Raw genomic sequence first — 21,103 nt, 5'->3', positions numbered from 1 at the left:
CTAGCTTTTCACAATACTTACATGGGAGCATAACACAATTAACATAAGATCATCTGTAATTATAGATGTGAAATCCTCTGCAATCACACATGCAACATATTTACATGAGATAGATCTCTGTAATTACACACATGTTTACACAAGATCCTCTAATTACACATGCAATGGTATCAACACAAGACAGGTAGGGATGAAGGGAGAAAGTGGATCACAGGAGAAAATAGTTCATCACATACACAACATTCACACAGAGGTACTCTACAAATGCAAGCTGTTGTCTCAAGTATCCTCGTATTGAGACAAGCATATTCCTGTCAAAAGCTTCCTGAACCAAGGGATTCCGACACCATCACACCACCCCAGGAAGCTGCAGATTTGGAAACTACATACTGAACCACCTTCTGTCAAAATGATTAGCTGCAAAACTTACCGGACCCATGACACACACAATACGCTCCCTCAGCAACCTTGAATAGATATCATAGGCTCTTTCTCCTCGACCCTGAAACAAAGAAATGTGTATATATGAATGCAAGTCATACTGTCTATACCACAAGGGAATGGTCAGACCCCAGACCCTGAACCAGTTCTTACAACACAAGGGAAGAATCAGACCCCAGCTCTGTACTGAACTTACAGCACAATGCACTGATCTGTGGATTGTTCAAGTTCTGGAGTTATCTCCTGTGCCCGACACCAGGATAAAGCCACAACTATTTGCAGCCCTGTGCAGTGAGACATTAGCAGAGAGTAGCTATGAGGGTTCTTCAAAAAGTTTCCGCACTTTCATATTTTTGTGAAAAATAATTGGGGTGGGAGAAGTGGTGAGAGGGCATTAAGAAGTTAGTAGGACACTGGGAAAAATGTATCACAAAACAGGGTGATTATGTGGAAAAGTGATGTAATTTGCTTTTGAGATATTTAATAAATAGTGTGTAAATCTTTTGAAGATCCCTCATATAAAGACCACCTCTTCCCTCAGTGCTCGGACAAAGTCTCTGGACTGGATTTACCTTCTGCACGGGTTATTAGGGCAATGCTTTAACAGCACTCAGCTGTACAGATTCTACAGTAACAAATTCCCTCCACCCCCTTACCGTCTGCTCCACCACGATGGGGATGAGTGGGCTATAAGAGAGGCAGGTCTGGTGGAAACTCTTGTATGCTGTCACTGAATGGCTCCTCTGCAGGAAAGTCTTCTGAAAAGAATATCACAAATTCATTTAGATTCAAGCTCTATGAGCCCCTCTTGTCCCTGAGGGGGAGAGGTAAAAAAATAACCAAGGGCTAGATTCACTAAGCCCACCAATCGTGTTTGCGATCGTGTACCAACCCGATTCACTAACCTCTGTGCCAATCATCCTCCGATCTGATCCATACATGCAAATGAGAGAGAATGGCATGCAAAGTAGGAAGGACGCGATTCACAAAACAATTTCAGGAATACCGACTGGTCTGGCCGATCCAAAAACAAGCGACTGCTGAGGACCAGTCACTTATGCAAAAACCCTGCTCTCTGCCCTGATTCTTCTGCTCTTGCCGCCCTGCTCTCTGCCCCGACTCCGTGATTTTAACTCATGGTGCAGCCCCACTTTCAATCTGCGGGTTAAAACCACGGGCTTGCAAAAGCTTACAGCTCTGTATTAAAAAAAGTTTCCAGCTCTTCCTTCACGGTGAGCATGCGCAGACCATCTACAGGCAAAGAAGATGGTCTGCGCATGTGTCAGGATCGCTCTCCAGCGATCTGTGTGGTCAGTGGGGGGCATGTTTCCGATTGCCCCCATTTGCATGAGGACGTGTTGAGAATTTGTCAGCCTGCCATGGATCGCACACGATTGGGCAAGTTACTGAATCTAGCCCCAAGTCACTGAAGTGACCCAAGGACAAGGGTTGTTTTCCCTGCCTCCTTCCCACTAGCACTCATATGCTTGCAGATTCACAAACCTCACTCTGCTAGCTCACCCCTTCCAATGGCCTTTACTGGTGGTTGCCTGTGCTCTCTCTCTCTCATCCCTGAGAAAAGAGTGGCCCAAATAACCATGACACAAACCATTGCTGACTCTCCTAGTGACCTTGGGCAAATGTATTTACTTTCTGTTGCATCGTCTTATCACAGTATTTACAAATCTTGTACAGAACTGCATACACCTTCTTCCTACTACTATAAATATTACTGTTGTTATTATATTAGGCTAAAGATTTTCTCCCGCCCCAGGGGTAGAAGGGGTTAAGGATTGGTTGTACCCCTGGGGTAAACCGTCCTCGTTCCTCCCTATACTCACTAGTACCCTCAGCCACATTGTGCGCCTCCCTGTCCCTGCCAGTCCTGACCCGGAAGAAGAAGCATGACGTGAGCCACTGGCCTCGCTCCTCACGTAACGTAAGAACGACGTCTCTTCGTCACGTTTGCAGAAGGCTGCGGATTGGGGTCGCCGCCATATTGGGGTTGTCTGTCCCGGGGCGAGGCTAGGAAACTTCTTCCCGCTGCAGCTTTTGTTTGGTGCGTGTGGGGGGCGTGGCTGGAACTACAACTCCCAGACTGGATCACTCTCTGAGGAAGCGTTAAGACAGTCCTGGCAGTGGCATTGCAGAATGAAGGCACTGAGCTTCCACGTTACCCATTCCATGAGGGAGACTTTTTGCCAATGTAGTATTTGGAGTCCATTGAAAACAGTGATGCATGTCCCATTAGGGTTATCATTTTTTGGGCCGTATGGCCCCACCTTGTTCTGCTTTCAGCTTCGTCCCATCCCATTCCAGTTCAGCCTTTAGCCCCGCCATGACAAACCTCCTCTCCTTCCCCCACAAGCTCTGACCACGCCTGGAGCATGCATGAATGAATGTGTGTGACGTCATCCACGCATCCTCAAATGCCCTCCAGATGTAGATGGAGCATGTCGGGGCTTTCCAAAACTCGGACAAATGCCTGGTTTTGAAAAGTGTTCAGGAGCACAGACAGTCCTCTAAAAAGAGCACATGTCTGGGGTTTTCTGGACATCTGATAACCCTAGGTCCCCTAATGCACCAGGATGAGGTTGGCAGAAATCCAGGAATGGCCTCAAAGTCCTCATTTTGGAATGGGTAACATGTCAGTTGGGCCCAGCTAATGCATAGCACAGTTTTATCGCTATCACAAGCCCATTTATCATGCCTGGGGAGTGGAAGGGGCAACACAGACCAGATCTGTATCACTATACAGTGGCATAGCCATAGGGGACCCAGGCTCATCTTCTGCAGGGTTCCGGGCTCCAATCCTGGCTGGGGAGACAGTGGGGCTGAAGATTTGATTCGGGGGTGAGCATTGTTTCCCCCCCCAAAAAAAAAAAAATACATGAATCGTCCCGTTCCTTGCTAGGGTGTAGGATGCATCATTGTGGCTGATTCAGCTGCGTTGAATCGTCCTAGACCCTCAGGGAAAGAGCATGGGCTTTGATGAGAGAAGGGTAGCTGGGAGAAGGAGGCATGATTTCGGAGAAAGGAAGAAGACCAGGCAGAGGGGACACAAGATACAGAAGAAAGAGATGGAGTATATCTTTGTAGGATTGTGAAAAGAGGAGCTGAGGTCATGATGGAGGAAAGAGACATGAGGGTGAGAATTGTCATGAGGGTTGATACTGGAAGAAAGTGAGTTGAGAGAAGGTCGAGAGAGTCAAACACAAGGAGTAAAGAGAAATTAAAAGAATAAAAAAGAAAATAAAGGCCAAGAGGAAGCTACTACTATTACTACTTATCACCACTTAAAGCCACACAATTGCAGGATCTGCAGGGCAAAGAAGAGGCACTGTGGATCAATTTGGAAAGCGGGAATGGTGAATATATTTACATTGGTGTGATATACAGGCCTCCTTCACAGACGGAAGAAGTAGATAGAGATTTAATAGTAGACATTAAGAATATATCTAAAAAAGGGGAAGTCTTGCTAATAGGTGATTTTAACTTGCTGGATGTTGATTGGGGTATCCCTATTGCGGGGTCTTCTAGAAATAGGGAGATCCTGGATTCTATACAAGGAGAACTGTTCCGGCAGTTGGTAATGGAACCCACGCGGGACTTAGTGCTTACAAACAGGGAAAGTGTTTCTGATGTTACAGTGGGTGATCATCTGGCATCCAGTGATCACTGCATGGTACGGTTTAATATTAAGATGGGTATAGAGAGGGCTCATTCAAAAGCAAAGGTTCTAGACTTTAAAAAAACTAACTTTATTCGTATGGGGGTTCATGTCAAGGAATTGTTGTCTGGGCGTGAACGTCTGGAAGGAGTGAAAATGCGATGGGCAAAACTGAAAGGAGCGATTATAAGGCCGACAAACCTTTTTGTGAGGCAAGTAAGTAAAACTAAGAGGAAAAGAAGGCCGCTTTGGTTCTCAAAAGTAGTAGCTGAGAAGGTAAGGAATAAGAGGTTAGCTTTCATAAACTACAGAAGATCGCAGAAAGAGGAGGACAGGCAAAAATATCTGGAAAAGTTAAAAGAGGCTGATCGTGTAGTCAGGAAAGCAAAGATGCAAATGGAAGAAAAAATACCTGACATGGTAAAACAGGGAGACAAGACCTTTTTTTAGATATATTAGTGATAGGAAGACGTGCAAAAGTGGCATTGTGAGACTTAAAGGTGAAGGGGAGGAATATGTAGAAGCTGATAAAGAAAAGGCTGAATTGCTCAACAAATATTTCTGTTCTGTGTTCACGGTTGAAGCACCGGGAACAGGACCGCAGAAGACAAACGTGAATAGGGATGGAGGAGTAATAGATCCTGATTGATTTTTTTCAGAGGGTTGTGTTTGTGAGGATATAGCTAAAATAAAGGTAGACAAAACGATGGGGCCGGATGGTGTACATCTGAGGGTGCTGAAGGAACTTAAGGAAGTTCTGGTAGCTCCGCTGACCGACCTTTACAACGAGTCTCTAGAGTCGGGAGTGGTACCGGAGGACTGGAGAAGGGCAGATGTGGTCCCTCTCCACAAAAGTGGAAGTAAGGAAGAAGTAGGGAATTACAGGCCGGTAAGTCTGACTTCTGTGGTAAGTAAATTAAAGGAAACATTTTTAAAACCGAGAATAGTAATGTTTCTGGAATCCAGTGGCTTAGAGGACCTGAAACAACATGGATTTACTAGAGGCAGATCTTGTCAGACAGTTCTGATCAATTTATTTGACTGGATGACCAGAGAATTAGATAGAGGATGTGCGCTAGATGTGGTGTATTTAGATTTTAGCAAAGCCTTTGACAGTGTTCCACAAAGACGTCTAATAAATAAACTGATGGGTCCCAAAGTGATAGAGGATAGTGATCAATTGAGCTCGCGCTGAGGAAAGGAATGTGGTGTGCCTCAAGGTTCTGTTTTTGGGCCTGTTCTTTTTTAAAATTTTATAAACAATATTGCTGAAGGGTTGTCGGATAAGATTTATCTCTTTGCAGATGATACAAAAATCTGCAATAGAGTAGGCATTCTGGATGGTGTGAATAACCTGAAGAAAGACCTGGCAAAGCTTGAAGAATGGTCTAAATTTGGCAGCTAAAATTTAATGCTAAGAAATGCAAGGTGATGCATTTGGGCTGCAAAAACCCAAGGGAACGATACGGTTTAGGGGGGACGAACTTATGTACACAACAGAAGAGCGGGACTTGGTTGTGATTGCATGTGATGATCTTAAGGTGGCCAAACAGGTTGAAAAGGTGACGGCAAAAGCTAGAAAGATGCTAGGTTGCATAGGGAGAGGTATGGCCAGTAGGAAAAAGTAGGTATTGATGCCTCTGTATAAGACTCTGGTGAGACCTCATTTAGAATATTGCGTACAATTCTGGAGACCACACCTTCAAAAAGATATAAAAATGATGGAGTCTGTCCAGAGGAAGGCTACTAAAATGGTGTGTGGTCTTCGTGATAAGGCGTATGGGGACAGACTTAAAGATCTCAATCTGTATACTTTGGAGGAAAGGTAGGAGAGGGGAGATATGATAGAGACGTTTAACTACCTACGTAATATAAATGTGCATGAGTCGAGTCTTTCATTTGAAAGAAAACTGAGAGGGCAAAGGACGAAGTTAAGAGGTGATAGGCTCCGATGTAATCTAATGAAATACTTTTTTACGGAAAGGGTGGTAGATGTGTGGAACAGTCTCCCGGAAGATGTGGTGGAAACAGAGACTGTATCTGAATTCAAGAGGGCCTAGGATAGGCAAGTGGGATTTATCAGAAAGAGATGATGGTTATTGCTGATGGGCAGACTAGATGGGCCATTTGGCTTTTATCTGCCATTATGTTTCTATATAGCGCTGAAAGGTGTATGCAGCACTGTATATTTTGACATTTATAGATGGTCCCTTCTCGGAAGAGCTTACAGTTTAACTTGGACAGACAAACATGACATAGAGGATAGGTAATGCGGAAGCCAAGGTGAGAGGAGTTGGGAATCAAAAGCACTTCAAGAGGTGGGCTTTTAAACAGGCCTTGAACACTGCCAGAGACGGAGCCCACCGTAGCAAATAAGAAGACCAAGAAGAAGGAAAGACGGAGAATATAAGACAAAACTACAGACATAAGACTAGGTTTCTGTGCTAGTTGGGCTGGGTCAAGGGGGAGGGGGTAGCTGGTTTTTTGCCATTCTCCAGCCCTATAGTCACCAGGATATACAAGTTACATAAGAATAGCCATACTGGATCAGACCAATGGTCCATCTAGCCCAATATCCCATTTCCACAGTGGCGAATCTAAGTCACAAGTACCAGGCTGAAATCCAAATAGTAGCAATATTCCATGCTACTGATCGCAGAGCAAGCATTGGCTTCCCCCATGCGTGTCTCAATAGCAAACTGGACTTTTCCAATAGCAAACCTTTTTAAAACCTATGTACACTATCCACTGTTACCACATCCTTTGTTAACAAGTTCCAGAGGTTAACTACTCTTCAAAGAGAGCAGAGGGAGATCTGGTTGTATGTGATGCCAAGTCTGAAAAAGTTCTATAATAGGGAGAAAAAAAGGGAGGTGGATTACATTGGTTTGGATGAGGTGAGGTTGGGGAGGAAGAGAGACTGGTGGGACCTTCAGTGCTTCCCAACCTCTTTTAGCCATCAGTCTTTCCAGGGTGTGTACTTCCTGCTGTGCTCTACATCTAAATATGGCCTGGCCAGTTGTGCCCATGACCCTGCCTTTTATTTTCCTTTTTACAGATATGGGAATGTATGCTAAGTTGAGCACCCCCAGTCATTTTGAAAAGTTGGCTCCTGTGAGTGGAGTCTATGAGAAGAGATGGAATCTATACAGGGAGGATGTGGTAAGTAGGATGAGAGGATTTGGGAAATTAAACTAGGCCTGCACAGGGCCATTGTGCTAACAAAATTGTCCGCTATCCTCAGATTCTTACTGCTGGGGGTTAAGCTGTTAAATGTGGATCCGTTCCCTTAATGTAGTGGCTTGACCCCCCCTCCCCCCCCTAGTGCAATATCACAGGTTTGCTGCTAGAGGCTTGAAAGGACCATTTTAAAGATGTGGCCTCTGGGAGACTCAGGGATCTCCAGTGAATTGGGCAAGAGAACCCAATATTTTTCATATGGATTGGGGGAGGAGGATGTGACTTTTTATCGAAGGTAGTAGATGGCTCCAGTGGGGCACCCCATCAAGCTGGGAGGGGGGGGGATGCATTTGTTTTCTTAAGGGTTCAGAGGTGGGGGCAGGTTTTTTCAACCTCAATAGCTCCAACTTGTGACCTTCTGCCTCTGCAATGCTGTGTTTGGGAATACACAGCAACTCCAGCTGCAGCAATGTAAAGAAAACATCCATGGGATTCACTGAGCTTCCCCAGGTTAACAAATCCTGCACAAATACGGTATTTCACTGGGAGTTAGTAGATAGGTCTCTTTGGAGTCAGGGAAATATCTGCCATACCTGAATCTAACTTGCATAAATCCATATGAAGAGCACTGCCTGGGCTGTGGATGAAGGCTTCAGGCTGGTGACATGAGACTTTCCTTTAGCTCGCTCTGTGCTTGTGAGTGCATCTCTTTCTCTCTCTCTGTTTTACGTCTGAGGTTATAAAGAAATGTATTTTATAGCAGCCTGGGCAAGATATCACATACTTTAGAAGGGCAGGCACTGTGTACCATGTAGGATGGCACACCTGATCCTGGGCTGGACTCTTGAAAGAAATTTCAGACACATAGATCATACCCTGTGACACACACAGCCGTCCCTATAAAGACGTGATAATGAGGGCGAGGACCCCAGAGACTAGCTAATAGAGGGTAGGGTCAGGACTGCTAACATTACCCTGCTTGGAAAGCCCTTCAGACACAGCAGCCTAAGGGTCAGTTTGTGCCTGGTACAATGATCCTGGAATCTGCTCTCATGGTGTGACAGCAGATCTGACCCAGCCCTGCTAGAGCCAATGTCATGACGTGACAGTCCAGGGTCATGTATTGCATTTGATATACCGCTCGTACAAGAGTATTAAATGGTTTACAAAACTAATACATTATGCACATTGAACTACCCTCACTGTCCCAAATGGGTTCATAATCTAAACTAAAGTGCCTAAGAGAAAAACATCACTTATATAAAAAGATAAATAGAAAGGAGGAGGAAGACACCCCAGAGAAACTTCAAAACATTGTTAACAAGGAACCTAGAAAATCCAAGAAGAATGAAGTCATGGGTAGAGTAGGAAGTAAATATACATACAATATCAAGCAGAAAAGAAAAGAACATAAACAAGTTATAAATGAAATTTCAGTCTGTTTATAGATCCAGGTTTCATTCTGGTCCAATAGAAACATAGAAATAGATGGCAGATAAGGGCCAAGGCCCATCCAGTCTGCCCACCCTAATGTCCCTCCCCTACCATTGCCCTGTGAATAGATCCTTCCTCTTCCTTTGCCCTGTGAATAGATCCCACGTGACGATCCCATCTGGCCTTAAAATCAGGCACGCTGCTGGCCTCGATCACATGTAGTGGAAGACTATTCCAGCGATCAACCACCCTTTCTGTGAAAAAGAATTTCCTGGTGTCAGCTCGTAGTTTCCCTCCCCTAATTTTCCACGGATGCCCTCTTGTTGTCTTGGGACCCTTGAAGAGGAAGATATCTTCCTCCGTCTCTATGCGGCCCGAGAGATACTTGAACGTCTTGATCATGTCCCCCCTCTCTCTGCGCTCCTCGAGTGAGTATAGCTGCAATTTGTACTCACTCGAGGAGCGCATCACATCCTCCTCATCTTCACTAACTTCACTTATGAGAGGCTAAACCCTCTGGAATTCCAATATAAGCCCTCAAGACATGTAATCACCAAGCCAAATTTCCTGCAGTTGTTGTGGGAGACAGCTCCAGGCAGAGAACACCAGGCCCGGAATGATGAAGTAGATAATAAGCATCTCAGAGACCTTCAGGGCCTCCTAAAGCAGCGGCGATGACTGACGGGCAGACCTAGGATTGTGGTTAGACATTAGGGGCCCAGAGCAAACATTTAGGAGGGGCACCAAAGCCTACTGGCAGTCCCTGTCTTCTTAACCTATAGCAGGCTTGCCCCCCCCCCTCCCCAAGATGCCAAATTACCCAGTTCCAGGCTGAAGACGTTTTGACCATTCCTGGTTTTGACAGTGTGGGATTTGCAATGTCTGACCCTGCCTATTGAAATCGGTGCTGGAGTGGTCAGCAATCCATATCTGACTAACTGCTCTCTGGGACACAGGGCAATTTTCTTTATTTGCATCTGCTAATACAGGCCCTGTTTGACCCTTCCCCTCTGTCCTGGGTGGGGCAAAGGGAGGGTGCAGGAAAGAAGTGGAGGCACTTGCAGATCTCTGCTCTGAGTGAGATTAAAACAAAGGTACAGGATGCCTCAATCTTTTGTCTTATCAAAGGAGCAAGAAGCAGTAGTACTATCTATCTTTTATCTGTCTTATCATTCCCCCATCTGAGCACCTTCTTGTCCAGTTTATCTGTCTTGACTAGATTGTAAGCTCTTTTGAACAGGGACTGTCTCTTCTGTGTTTTGATGTACAGCACTGTGTATGTTCATAAAAACATAAGAATTGCCGCTGCTGGGTCAGACCAGTGGTCCATCGTGACCACCAGTCCGCTCACGTGGTGGCCCTTAGGTCAAAGACCAGTGCCCCGAGACTAGCCTTACCTGCATACGTTCTGGTTCAGCAGAAACTTGTCTAACTTTGTCTTGAATCCCTGGATGGTGTTTTCCCCTATAAAAGCCTCCGGAAGAGCGTTCCAGTTTTCTATGTTTGTACGGAATCTATCCCCTTCTAACTTTAGCGAGTTCCCTCTCGTTATCTCCACCTTGGAGAGGGTGAACAATCTGTCTCTATTAAGTCTACTCCTTTCAATATCTTGAATGTCTCGATCATGTTCCCTCTCAGTCTCCTCTTTTCAAGGGAGAAGAGGCCCAGTTTCTCTAATCTCTCACTGTACGGCAACTCCTCCAGCCCCTTAACCATTTTAGTTGCTCTTCTCTGGACCCTTTCGAGTAGTATCGTGTCCTTCTTCAAGTATGACGACCAGTGCTGGATGCAGTATTCCAGGTGGGGGTGTACCATGGCAGCACTATAGAATGATTAGTAGAAGTAGTAACCTTGGAGGAGGAAACTTTCTGTGCTTCCTCTTTTCTTCCTCTTCCACAAAAGATAGATCAAGCACTATGACCCAAACAGTCTGCTATTGCAGATAGAAAGAGACTTGAAATACCTTTGGTCTGATCCCTATCCTATTTTGTAGCAATTCTCTCTCACTGCTCCCTGCTTAGATGAAAACTAGTTGCAAGTGGTATTAAAAGTCTGTGAATAGTGGAGGGTAAAGCTGAAGAGTCACGAAATCTGTTAGTCTCTCTCTCACCTTTGGTTAGTGACTTATCAGAGTGTGGTAGAAACTCTGGGTGGGACCCACAGTGGCAGCATGTGAGGGAGGAGGTATATGGTCCTCTCTATCTGGTGAGAGTCTGTCTGTGTTTGGCATTTCTGACTGAAATCAGGTGGGATTGTGCTAGTGCAATGGTCTCAAACTCGCGGCCCGCCAGGTACTATTTTGAGGCCCTCGGTATTATAAAGAATGATTCTTTATAGAAAACTTGTGCCTTAATAAGTGTCCGGCAGTCATGTTCTGGAGCATTGCCCGCCTCACTGCTGTAACCTCACACAAGCACTTTCCTGCGTCTGTACGCGATTGTGAGGTGGAGTAGAGAGGACAATCACGTACAGATGCAGGAAAGCGCTTGCGTGAGGTTACAGCAGTGAGGCGGGCAACGTTCCAGAATGTAAGGTAACCATTGGAGGCAGTGCAGCTTGTGCGTGTGTCCGATGCTGGAGGAGGTGAGAGCTGAAAGCGGTTACGGATGCAACCACCGGACACTTAAGGCATAAGCTTTCATAAAGAATCATTCGTTATAATACCGAGGGCCTAAAAATAGTTGATACTTTGATAGTTTTTCACTTTCCGCATGTTGCACTGCTTTCAGCTGTGTATAGCTGAAATGATCAGGAGCAATTAAGGAAAGATTTATAATATTTCCTTAATCGCTTCTGATAATTTCAGATAATCCACATTTTGGATTTGTAGGTACTTACCTCATGCAAAGTTGTCATGTCTTTAATAAGACATTAACTATTTTTTTGCTATGGCCCTCCAAGTACCTACAAATCCAAAATGTGGCCCTGCCAAGGGTTTGAGTTTGAGACCACTGTGCTAGTGTGTAGTTTCCAGCTTGTTCTGTGTGTGGTGAGGGTCTCTGTGTTTTGTATGTGTCACATATTTTGTTAGCGTATAGTTCTTGTGCAGTGATCAATAGCAGTCCAGTTTGGCTGTGCTTCCCAACAGGAGGTATATCCGTGCTCTAGGACAGGGGTCCCTAGCCACCAGGCTGTGGGCTGTGTCAAACCAGGCCACACAGAACGAATAACATTTTTTTTTTTTTTTTACATTAGTTTGCAAGGTATTTTATTTTAAAAAGTGACCACTTCTGTCCGTGCCTCTTTCCCGCACTTATCTCAGTCGCAGTTGGGTTTTTGTTTTGGTAAGCCCAGATGAGATTGTCTAGTTGCAGAGAATCAAGCTCAGGGCTCCCACTGATTCTGCATTATGGTGAGTTGTATTAATATATTGTATATATTACAATGTAATAATAATATCAATAAAGTGCATAATATAAAATGTAATAATTACATTTCCATTATATAAGTAATAATTAAATTATATATTATATGCACTTTATTGATTATGCATTTGAATCCCTCCCCTCCCCAATTGTTTTGCATTAAACCAGTCCATGGTGCAAAAAAGGATGGGGACCACTGCTCTTGGGCATGTTGCAGTACAGTATTTGAATTGCCTGTTTTTCCACAGGCAGAGTTGTCACTGTGAAGTTAATATTGGTTTAGTAGGGCAGATTTTCTATACATCATAATGCCTTCACACCAGGGCTGGCTTAACCTCTGGTTCAGGGTGGCAGCACTAAAGGATGGCAAGTGCCCATACCTCCTCCTCTGGAAGATGTACTAAGCCAAATCAACAAGTTAAAAAGTGATAAATCACCTGGATCGGATGGTATACATCTCAGGGTCCAAAAAGAACTCAAACATGAAATTGCTGACCTGCTGTCGCTAAAACCATCTGTAGTACCTGAAGTGAATGTTATGCCAATTTTTAAAAAGGGTTCCAGGGAAGATCCGGGAAATTATAGACCGGTAAGCCTGACTTCAGTGCCGGGCAAAATGGTGGAAACAATTATTAAAAAATTAAATTGTGGAACATGTAGACAAACATGATTTAATGAGACAGAGTCAGCATGAGTTCAGCTGAGGGAGATCTTGCATCACCAACTTGCTTTACTTTTGTGAAGGTGTCAATAAATATGTGGATAAAGGTGAGCTGGTTGATGTAGTGTATCGAGATTTTCAGAAAGCTTTTGATAAAGTTCCTCATGAGAGTCTCCTGAGAAAATTAAAGAGTCATGGGATAGTGGATTAGGAATTGGTTATCGGATAGAAAACAGAGGGTAAGGTTAAATGGTCATTTTTTCTCAATGGAGGAGAGTAAACAGTGGAGTACTGCAGGGATCTGTATTGGGACTGGTGCTATTTAATTTATTTAAAAATGATATGGAAATTGCAACAACGCGTGAGGTGATTTAAATTTGCAGATGACACTAAACGATTCAAAGTTGTTAAAACACATGCAGATTGTGAAAAATTACAGGCAGACCTTAGGAAATTGGAAGACTGGATATCCAAGTGGCAGATAAATTTAATGTGGACAAATGCAAAGTGATGTACATTGGGAAGAATTACCCGAATCACAGTTACTGGATGCTAGGGTCCACCTTGGAGATTAGCGCCCAAGAAAAGGATCTGGGTGTTATTGTACACAATACGATTAAACCTTCCACCCAATATGTGGTGGGGGGCAAAAAGCAAACAAGATGCTAGGAATTATTTTAAAAGGTATGGTTAACAAGACTAAGAATGTTATAATGCCTCTGTATTGCTTCATGGTGGGACCTCACCTGGAGTATTGCTTTCAGTTCTGGTCTTATCTTAAGAAAGATATAGTGGCGCTAGAAAAGGTTCAAAGAAGAGCCACCAAGATGATAAAGGGGATGGAACTCCTCTCGTATGAGGAAAGACTTAAAAGGTTAGGGCTCTTTAGCTTGGAAAAGAGATGCCTGAGAGGAGATATGACTGAAGTCTACAAAATCCAAGTGGAGTAGAACGGGTACAAGTTTCACTCTGTGAAAAATTACAAAGACTAAGGAACACTCAATGAAGTTACAGGGAAATACTTTTAAAACCAATAGGAGGAAATATTTTTTCACTCAGCGAATAGTTAAGCTCTGGAACGCGTTGCCAAAGGATGTGGTAAGAGCGGATAGCGTAGCTGGTTTTAAGAAAGGTTTGGACAAATTCCTGGAGGAAAAGGTCATTGTCTGTTATTGAGAAAGACATGGGGGAAGCCACTGCATGCCCTGAATCGGTAGCATGGAATGTTGCTCCTCCTTGGGTTTTTGCCAGGTACTAGTGACTTGGATTGGCCACCATGAGAATGGTTACTGGGCTTGGTGGACCAGTAAGGCTATTCTTAAACCCTGCTAAGCTAACTGATTTCACCACATTTTCAGCAACAAATTCCATCTTTTGACACTTCTGTCTTGTCTTGACAGGGTGCAACTTTATAGGGCAGCTGCCGTGAAGAGGTTGAGCTGGTGTCAGTGTCAGAAGAGGGATGTGCAACACTTCCCTCCTCCATCCTCTGACGCTACTTCTTGACACTGATTCTGGCCTTTGAAGCTACATCCTGCCTGGACTGGGCAGTGGTCAGAGTAGGGAGTTGGGAACTGGCTGGACTAAGGGTCCCATTTCCCTAGAGGGTCAGTATCACAGGTAGTGATGACTTGTCAACAACACCCCAGTGTAATGTGTTGAATACCAGCAACTCCCTACAGGATCACTTGGGACATCTCCAATTCCATTCCCATTATAGAAAAGAAGAAGAATACCAGAACAATATTGATTATAGAGGTCTCCATTGTTCTGTGAATCGAGCAGAGAGAGAAAAGATCCTTAAAGGCAAGAAATACAGTCAGAAATACCAGGAAAGTGGTGCTACATTCCTGATTGAAAGGAATTTTTAAGTGCTTCTAAGCAGGCTGTCGACACATGAAGAAAAGTTCATGCTGCAGGTATAAGCCATGGTGAACCCAAGCAAGATAAATCACAAAACTTAATGAAAAAGTTAAGAGGATTAATAACAATTAAGTAGACTCCTGCAGATAAAAAGAAGTTAATCTCCCACATATCTTGGCACTGCAGTGAGGTACATTTTTGTCATGGTATGCACAAAATTAACCCACTTGGGCACGAAGAGGATCGGTATGACTGTGTGGGTCTGCACTGATCCGATTTTTTGGCTGATTCAGAAACAGCTATTGATGCACCAAAAAGTATGCATGCAAATGATTCATGCAGATGTTCATTGTAATCCCCTACTGACATCTGATGATCGCTGTGAGAGCGACTCTCACAGATGCACAGAGCTGGCAGGGGAAGCCCCGAAAACAGCCTCCTGCCACTCAACTGTTCGGGGCAGAAAACTTTTTTTTAATGGGCACAGATGCTGTGTATGTTTTACACACACACATCTGTCCCATTAAAAAAAAGAAAGCCCCCCCAGCCAATGACGGCTCTTCCCAATGAACTGGCACCACAAACCATCACCCCCTCCCATGCCAGCAAAAACGGCAGGAGGAATGCCCACTTCCTCCTCCCATGCCAAACCTACCCTTCCGTGAAAGCAAAACAGCAGGAGGATTGCCCACTTCTTCCCATCATGCCGACTGCCCCCCTCCACACACACACACACAGCAGTGAAATGGCAGGAGGGATGCCCAGTCCCTCCTGCCACCAAAGGCCCATCCCCGCACCAGGCGCCCCCCCTCCCCCAAATATCCCCTACCCTCTTTCCCCACCCCTGACTAAAAATTACAGACTGGTCCAAGGGTGCCGGTATTGTGCAAAGCACATCTCAGGCATGTGTTTCTAGCTGTGGTTCATCAAAAAAAATACACCATTCACATGAATTATAGTACTTTGGGAGGAGAAAATATCTCAAAAGCACATTTCTCAAACACGTGTATTAAAGGCGCACCTCCGCTCCCTTCCCTTCCCCTCGGGATGGGTCCCAAAGTGACGGGCTGGGTCAAGAACTGGTTGAGTGGAAGGTGACAGAGGGTAGTACTCAATGGAGATCGCTCTGAGGAAAGGGATGTTACCAGTGGTGGGCCTCAAGGTTCTGTTCTTGGGCCTGTTCTTTTTAACATTTTTATAAACGATATTGCTGAAGGGTTGTCGGGCAAGATTTGCCTCTCTGCAGATATCAAAATCTGCAATAAAGTAGACAAGCCAAATGGTGTGAATAACTTGAAGAAAGACCTGGCGAAGCTTGAAAAATGGTCTGAAATTTGGCAGCTAAAATTTAATGCTAAGAAATGCAAGGTCATGTATTTGGGCTGCAAAAACCCAAGGGAACGGTACAATTTAGGGGGTGAAGAACTTATGGGCACGAAGGAAGAGCGGAACTTGGGTGTGATTGTATGTGATGATTTTAAGGTGGCCAAACAAGATGAAAAGGTGACGGCGAAAGCTAGAAGGATGCAAGGGTACATAGGGAGAGGTATGGCCAGTAGGAAAAAAGAGGTATTGATGCTCCTGTATAAGACTTTGGTGAGACCTCATTTAGAATATTGTGCAGAATGCTGGAGGCTGCACCTTCAAAAAGATATAAAAAGGATGGATTCATCAGAATAAGAAATCAGGAGGGAGGAGCCTTACCAAGATGGCGTCCTGAAGGATTTCGGCAGAATGCCGTCACACCCCTGTTCTCGATTTGATAGTGAAAAGGAGTCTAAGACCTAGGTTTATCCCATGGAACCTGGGCCGGTTTCACATGTAATGGGCCCGATGCATGCTTTTGTCGAGCGAGGCGCTGGGACAGAACCGGATAAGAAGTCCTCGGCTGGAAGAGGGAATGAGACGGAGCACTTTCAAGCTTCCCTCGAGGCAGTCAGCCTCTCTCCAGAGGAGTGGAGCTCGCCGGAACAGCCACGTCCCCGACTTCCGTCGGAGAAGAGCGAAGCAGCAATGCTGGAGGGTAGCGAGGAGACTGAAGACCTGGAGAGTTTCCACCGCCTCAGCACTGCTTATACCATCAACCGGCATCTTGGATATGACCGGTGACCTTCAAGAATCGGCCACAGCAATGTTGCTTTCATGTACTCCTCATGTACTCCTCGCACTCCTCATCCTACCTAAACTTTAGAAAATTACTAAAAATTAACCTATTTAAACGATTTGTAAACTAAGACCTCCTGCCTGACCCTTACCTCCCAAGATCTCTTATGTCTTACCCCTGTTTTCCTGCCCACCTTCTCATGGCCCTTTTATTGTACCGGTCTCCTGCTTCTTACATTTTTTATCTGTATTCGCTGATTGTACCTCTTTGCTGACTGTCCAGCCCTTCTTTGTTGTAAACCGCCTCGAACTAATACGGCTTTGGCGGTATATAAGAAATAAAATTATTATTATTATTATTTAAAGAGGTAGAATCTGCTTTTTCTATTTCTCCTTTGAAGAAACCCCCAGTTCTGGACTTGGACTCAATATGGGACGTGATTTCCATGTTAGAATTGTCCCTTGGGGCTTCAATTCAAAAACTAGCTATACAAACTTCTGGATCATCATTAGCAAGGTCTAAATTACAACAGAAATTGGGGAAATTAGAGACTAAAGTCCTGGACCAAGAGAAAAAATTAGAAAGTATAGGAGCACAAAATCAGCTCCTAATGAGAGAAGATGGTTATATAAATAATAAATTGGAGATATTAAAGAACGCAACACGGAGACAGTACCTCAGATTGATTGATTTTTTTCCTAAATTTCCTACAGCTTCTGCTTCAGAGTTATTCAAGAGATATCTTTCTGAGGTTTTAAAGGTGCCTGAGTCTTCATATCCTCCTGTTTCAAAGATCTCTGGTTTCTCTTCAGATCGAATTTACTATCTTCCTCTAGGAAAGAAAAAAATTGAGAGAAGAACAATCTGATTCAGGAACTGAAGCTCTAAATATAACAGAAATTTTGGAAAAATCTGATTCTGAATTAGTTAAAACAGCTACGCTGTTTGTGCAATTGGCATTAGACTGATAGAGAATGGTTATTAAAGATGTTTTTCAAAGCTAAAGACAAATTGTTTATGACCTATAGAATTAGAATGTATCGTGATGTGTCCAGAATAACTCAGAAAAAAAGGAAGCAATTTTTGTTATTACGACCCCAAGTCCTAAAACTGGGAGCATCTTTTGTTTTAAAATTTTCCTGTAAGTGCTTGGTTAACTTTCAAGGAGATAGATACATTTTTTTTTAATTCTTCACAGCTATCCAGATTTATTGTAAGTAAAGGGAAGATTTTGACTAGTACACCCAAGAATGAAGCTCAATTAGATAGACCAGGCCAACCCTCAAGATTCATCATTTTCCTTGTTTTTGATTATTATTAATTTGATTTGATGATTCCGTTTATTTCAGGTTTTCCTCCCTCACAGATAGAGGACTAATTTATGGTCTAAGTATAATAAGATGTTTTCCTAATTGTATTTGAATTTACTTTTAAATGCTTCTTTACCTAGACTATTTATTTCTGTATATGATCTATTTCTGGATTATGTTAAATTTTGAAATCTAATAAATATAAAATAAAAAAATAAAAAGGATGGAATCGGTCCAGAGGAAGGCTACTAAAATGGTATGTGGTCTTCAACATAAGGCGTATGGGGACAGATTTAAAGATCACAATCGGTATACTTTGGAGGAAAGGCGGGAGAGGGGAGATATGATAGAGACATAGTAACATAGTAGATGACAGCAGATAAAGACCCCGAATGGTCCATCCAGTCTGCCCAACCTGATTCAATTTAAATTTATTTTATTTTTTGTAATTTTTCTTCTTAGCTATTTCTGGGCAAGAATCCAAAGCTCTACCCGGTACTATGCTTGGGTTCCAACTGCCTAAATCTCTGTTAAGACTTACTCCAGCCCATCTACACCCTCCCAGCCATTGAATCCCTCCCCAGCCCATCCTCCACCAAACGGCCATACACAGACACAGACCGTGCAAGTCTACCCAGTAACTGGCCTAGTTCAATCTTTAATATTATTTTCTGATTCTAAATCTTCTGTGTTCATCCCACGCTTCTTTGAACTCAGTCACAGTTTTACTCTCCACCACCTCTCTCGGGAGCGCATTCCAGGCATCCACTACCCTCTCCGTAAAGTAGAATTTTCTAACATTGCCCCTGAATCTACCACCCCTCAACCTATCGACGTTTAAATACCTATGTAATGTAAATGTGCATGAGTCGAGTCTCTTTCATTTGAAAGGAAACTGCAATGAGAGGGCACAGGATGAAGTGAAGAGGTGATAGGCTCCAGAGTAATCTAAGGAAATACTTTTTTACTGAAAGGGTGGTAGATGCATGGAACAGTCTCCCGGAAGAGGTGGTGGAGACAGAGACTGTGTCTGAATTCAAAGGGCCTGGGATAGGCACGTGGGATCTCTGAGAGAGAGAGAGAGAGAAAGAGATAATGGTTACTGCTGATGGGCAGACTAGATGGGCCATTTGGCCTTTATCTGCAATCATGTTTCTATATTTCTATCCAGTAATGCTGGCATGCCTATGATTGACACAATGACGTAGTTATATTGTGCTCTAATAAGGCACAGACACAATATGCTGCTTTCAGGCTTGCGAGAATGCCCTAGTTTACTTAACACATGTGTGCCAGACACACAGAAGTTTTAACTCTGTCCACAGGTAAACACATTCATAGATATATGTACCTATGTCGTAGCTTTTCCCGGCACATGTTCGCCTCTTAGAGTGGTCTATTCTGTGCATGTGCTGATCACTATCACCAGTGACTCATCTCATGTAAATTTGGTGACCCTCCGCAAACCTTTGTGAACCTCATTTGCATGTGCAGTTTTCGAGAATGACTCGTATTTTTTAAATTGTTACATTTATGACTGCGATAGCAGCCAGTCAGATTTTTACCACTGATATTAGAGATTCATCTTTTGGGTTCTTCTGCCCACCCAAAATTGGGTGTCTAGCAACGCCCGCTGCTTTCAAGTGAAAACAAATTTGAAAGCTTATATTTAAACATAACATAAAAGCTTGCTTCTATACCGCATAACCATAAAGTTCCATGCGGTTCAGAAAAGAAGAAATGACAGTCGGAACAACAAGCTGAAATTGAACACCACCAAGACCAAAGCCATTGGTTTCTGCACCGCACAACAGAACGTCATACCCAACCTCACTCTTTCATCAGGCATCACTCTCATAATGGAAAAATCCACCAAGGTACTCAGCTGCATCTTAGACGACACTCTTACAATGGAACCACAAATCTCTAATCTATGGAAAAAGACCATCTACAGTACTATGCATCAACTGCATCTCACAAGACCATACTTCCACCCACATCACTTTGCTCTGATCGTTCAGATGATGGTCTTACCTCAGCTGGACTATTGCAACTCTGCCTACCTTGGCATCAACACTACTCTTATCCACAAACTGCAGCTCATCCAGAACACAGCCATTAGACTAATCTATAAATTAAAGAAATATGATTCAATCACAACCTTCATCAGGCAACTACACTGGCTTCCAATATCATCCCGACTAACTTTCAAAACTTCATGTATCCTACACCAGATTCTGTACGGAAACTCAGCAGCCCCTCTCATCCAACTATTCTCTGCTGTTTGGTCGACATCAAGAAGACTCCTTAACAGAATCCAACTAAACCTGCCATTCACAAAATACCTCCACTACTAGCAAATTTTCCACTCTATGATAACCTATCTGGATGTAAAAACCTGGAATGACCTCTCAGAAGCAATCAGGAAAGACAAACTACACCGCATTCAGGAAAAACCTAAAGCCCCACCTCTTTGACATTTAACTGTTTCAGCTTCTATATTGCACCCCCTACTTCTAGGCCCCCCTCTAATTTCCCTCTTCCTCTTTGATCTGTCACCTTGAGTTTGTATAGATTTGTGCGACTCACAAATGGAAGATTAGATTAGATTAGATTAGAATAAGAATTTAATTACCTAAACATTTAACAAACAAATATGTTTATAAATGTTGCTTAAAATGCTGATATGTATTAAAGGCACAGGAGAGTGGTGCTGATGTGTGCTTTATTTCCTGGTTTGCCTGGGCATGTGCACAATATGCTTGCCACAAAACTCTTCTGCGCCCATGCCAGCTACATTTTGCCCCTTACTTTCAGTTTCATTGCACACATATCATTTGCATTGAACATTGGGGAGCTAAGTTTTGGTGCTGTTCTCTATAGTACAGGACTTGTGAGAGTGGCATATGCTTCCTGGGCTCTGGGCTCTTTTCTTCCGCTGTGTTATATGCTGCTAGCTGGCTGGCCACACATTCATGTATGCTCTTTTCTCTCACACTAGCATGTTGCTCCTGGCCCTGCAAATGGGAGGAACATGAACCTGGTCTAGGGCGGGCAGCACTCACCATCTCAGGC

At 43.7% G+C, this 21,103-nt stretch overlaps 2 protein-coding genes across 6 annotated transcripts in view; one reads left to right on the top strand and one right to left on the bottom strand.

The window, feature by feature from the left end:
• PALM3 (paralemmin 3) overlaps positions 1-21,103 on the top strand; it is an 81,451-nt gene that overhangs the window by 129 nt on the left and 60,219 nt on the right. The window contains exon 2 of one of the 2 annotated variants that reach the window (XM_033923942.1): positions 7,170-7,273. In XM_033923942.1, the coding sequence (XP_033779833.1) occupies positions 7,172-7,273 (102 nt within the window). In that variant the 5' untranslated portion in view covers positions 7,170-7,171. Of the gene's footprint in view, positions 1-7,169; positions 7,274-21,103 lie in introns of those variants that run through there. The other variant, XM_033923943.1, reaches the window with a different exon arrangement.
• MISP3 (MISP family member 3) overlaps positions 1-21,103 on the bottom strand; it is a 45,839-nt gene that overhangs the window by 5,183 nt on the left and 19,553 nt on the right. For all 4 annotated transcript variants that reach the window (XM_033923949.1, XM_033923947.1, XM_033923946.1 and 1 more), the window contains 2 exons: positions 1,098-1,199; positions 431-502 (listed from right to left, as the gene is read on the bottom strand). In XM_033923949.1, coding sequence (XP_033779840.1) covers positions 431-502; positions 1,098-1,199 — 174 coding nt within the window. The remainder of the gene's footprint in view (positions 1-430; positions 503-1,097; positions 1,200-21,103) is intronic.

Source organism: Geotrypetes seraphini, chromosome 16 (genome assembly GCF_902459505.1).
Source record: "Geotrypetes seraphini chromosome 16, aGeoSer1.1, whole genome shotgun sequence".
NCBI classification, from domain to species: domain Eukaryota; kingdom Metazoa; phylum Chordata; class Amphibia; order Gymnophiona; family Dermophiidae; genus Geotrypetes; species Geotrypetes seraphini.
The sequence above is the reverse complement of the archived record's forward strand: the minus strand, read 5'-3'. Positions and strand labels throughout refer to the sequence as shown.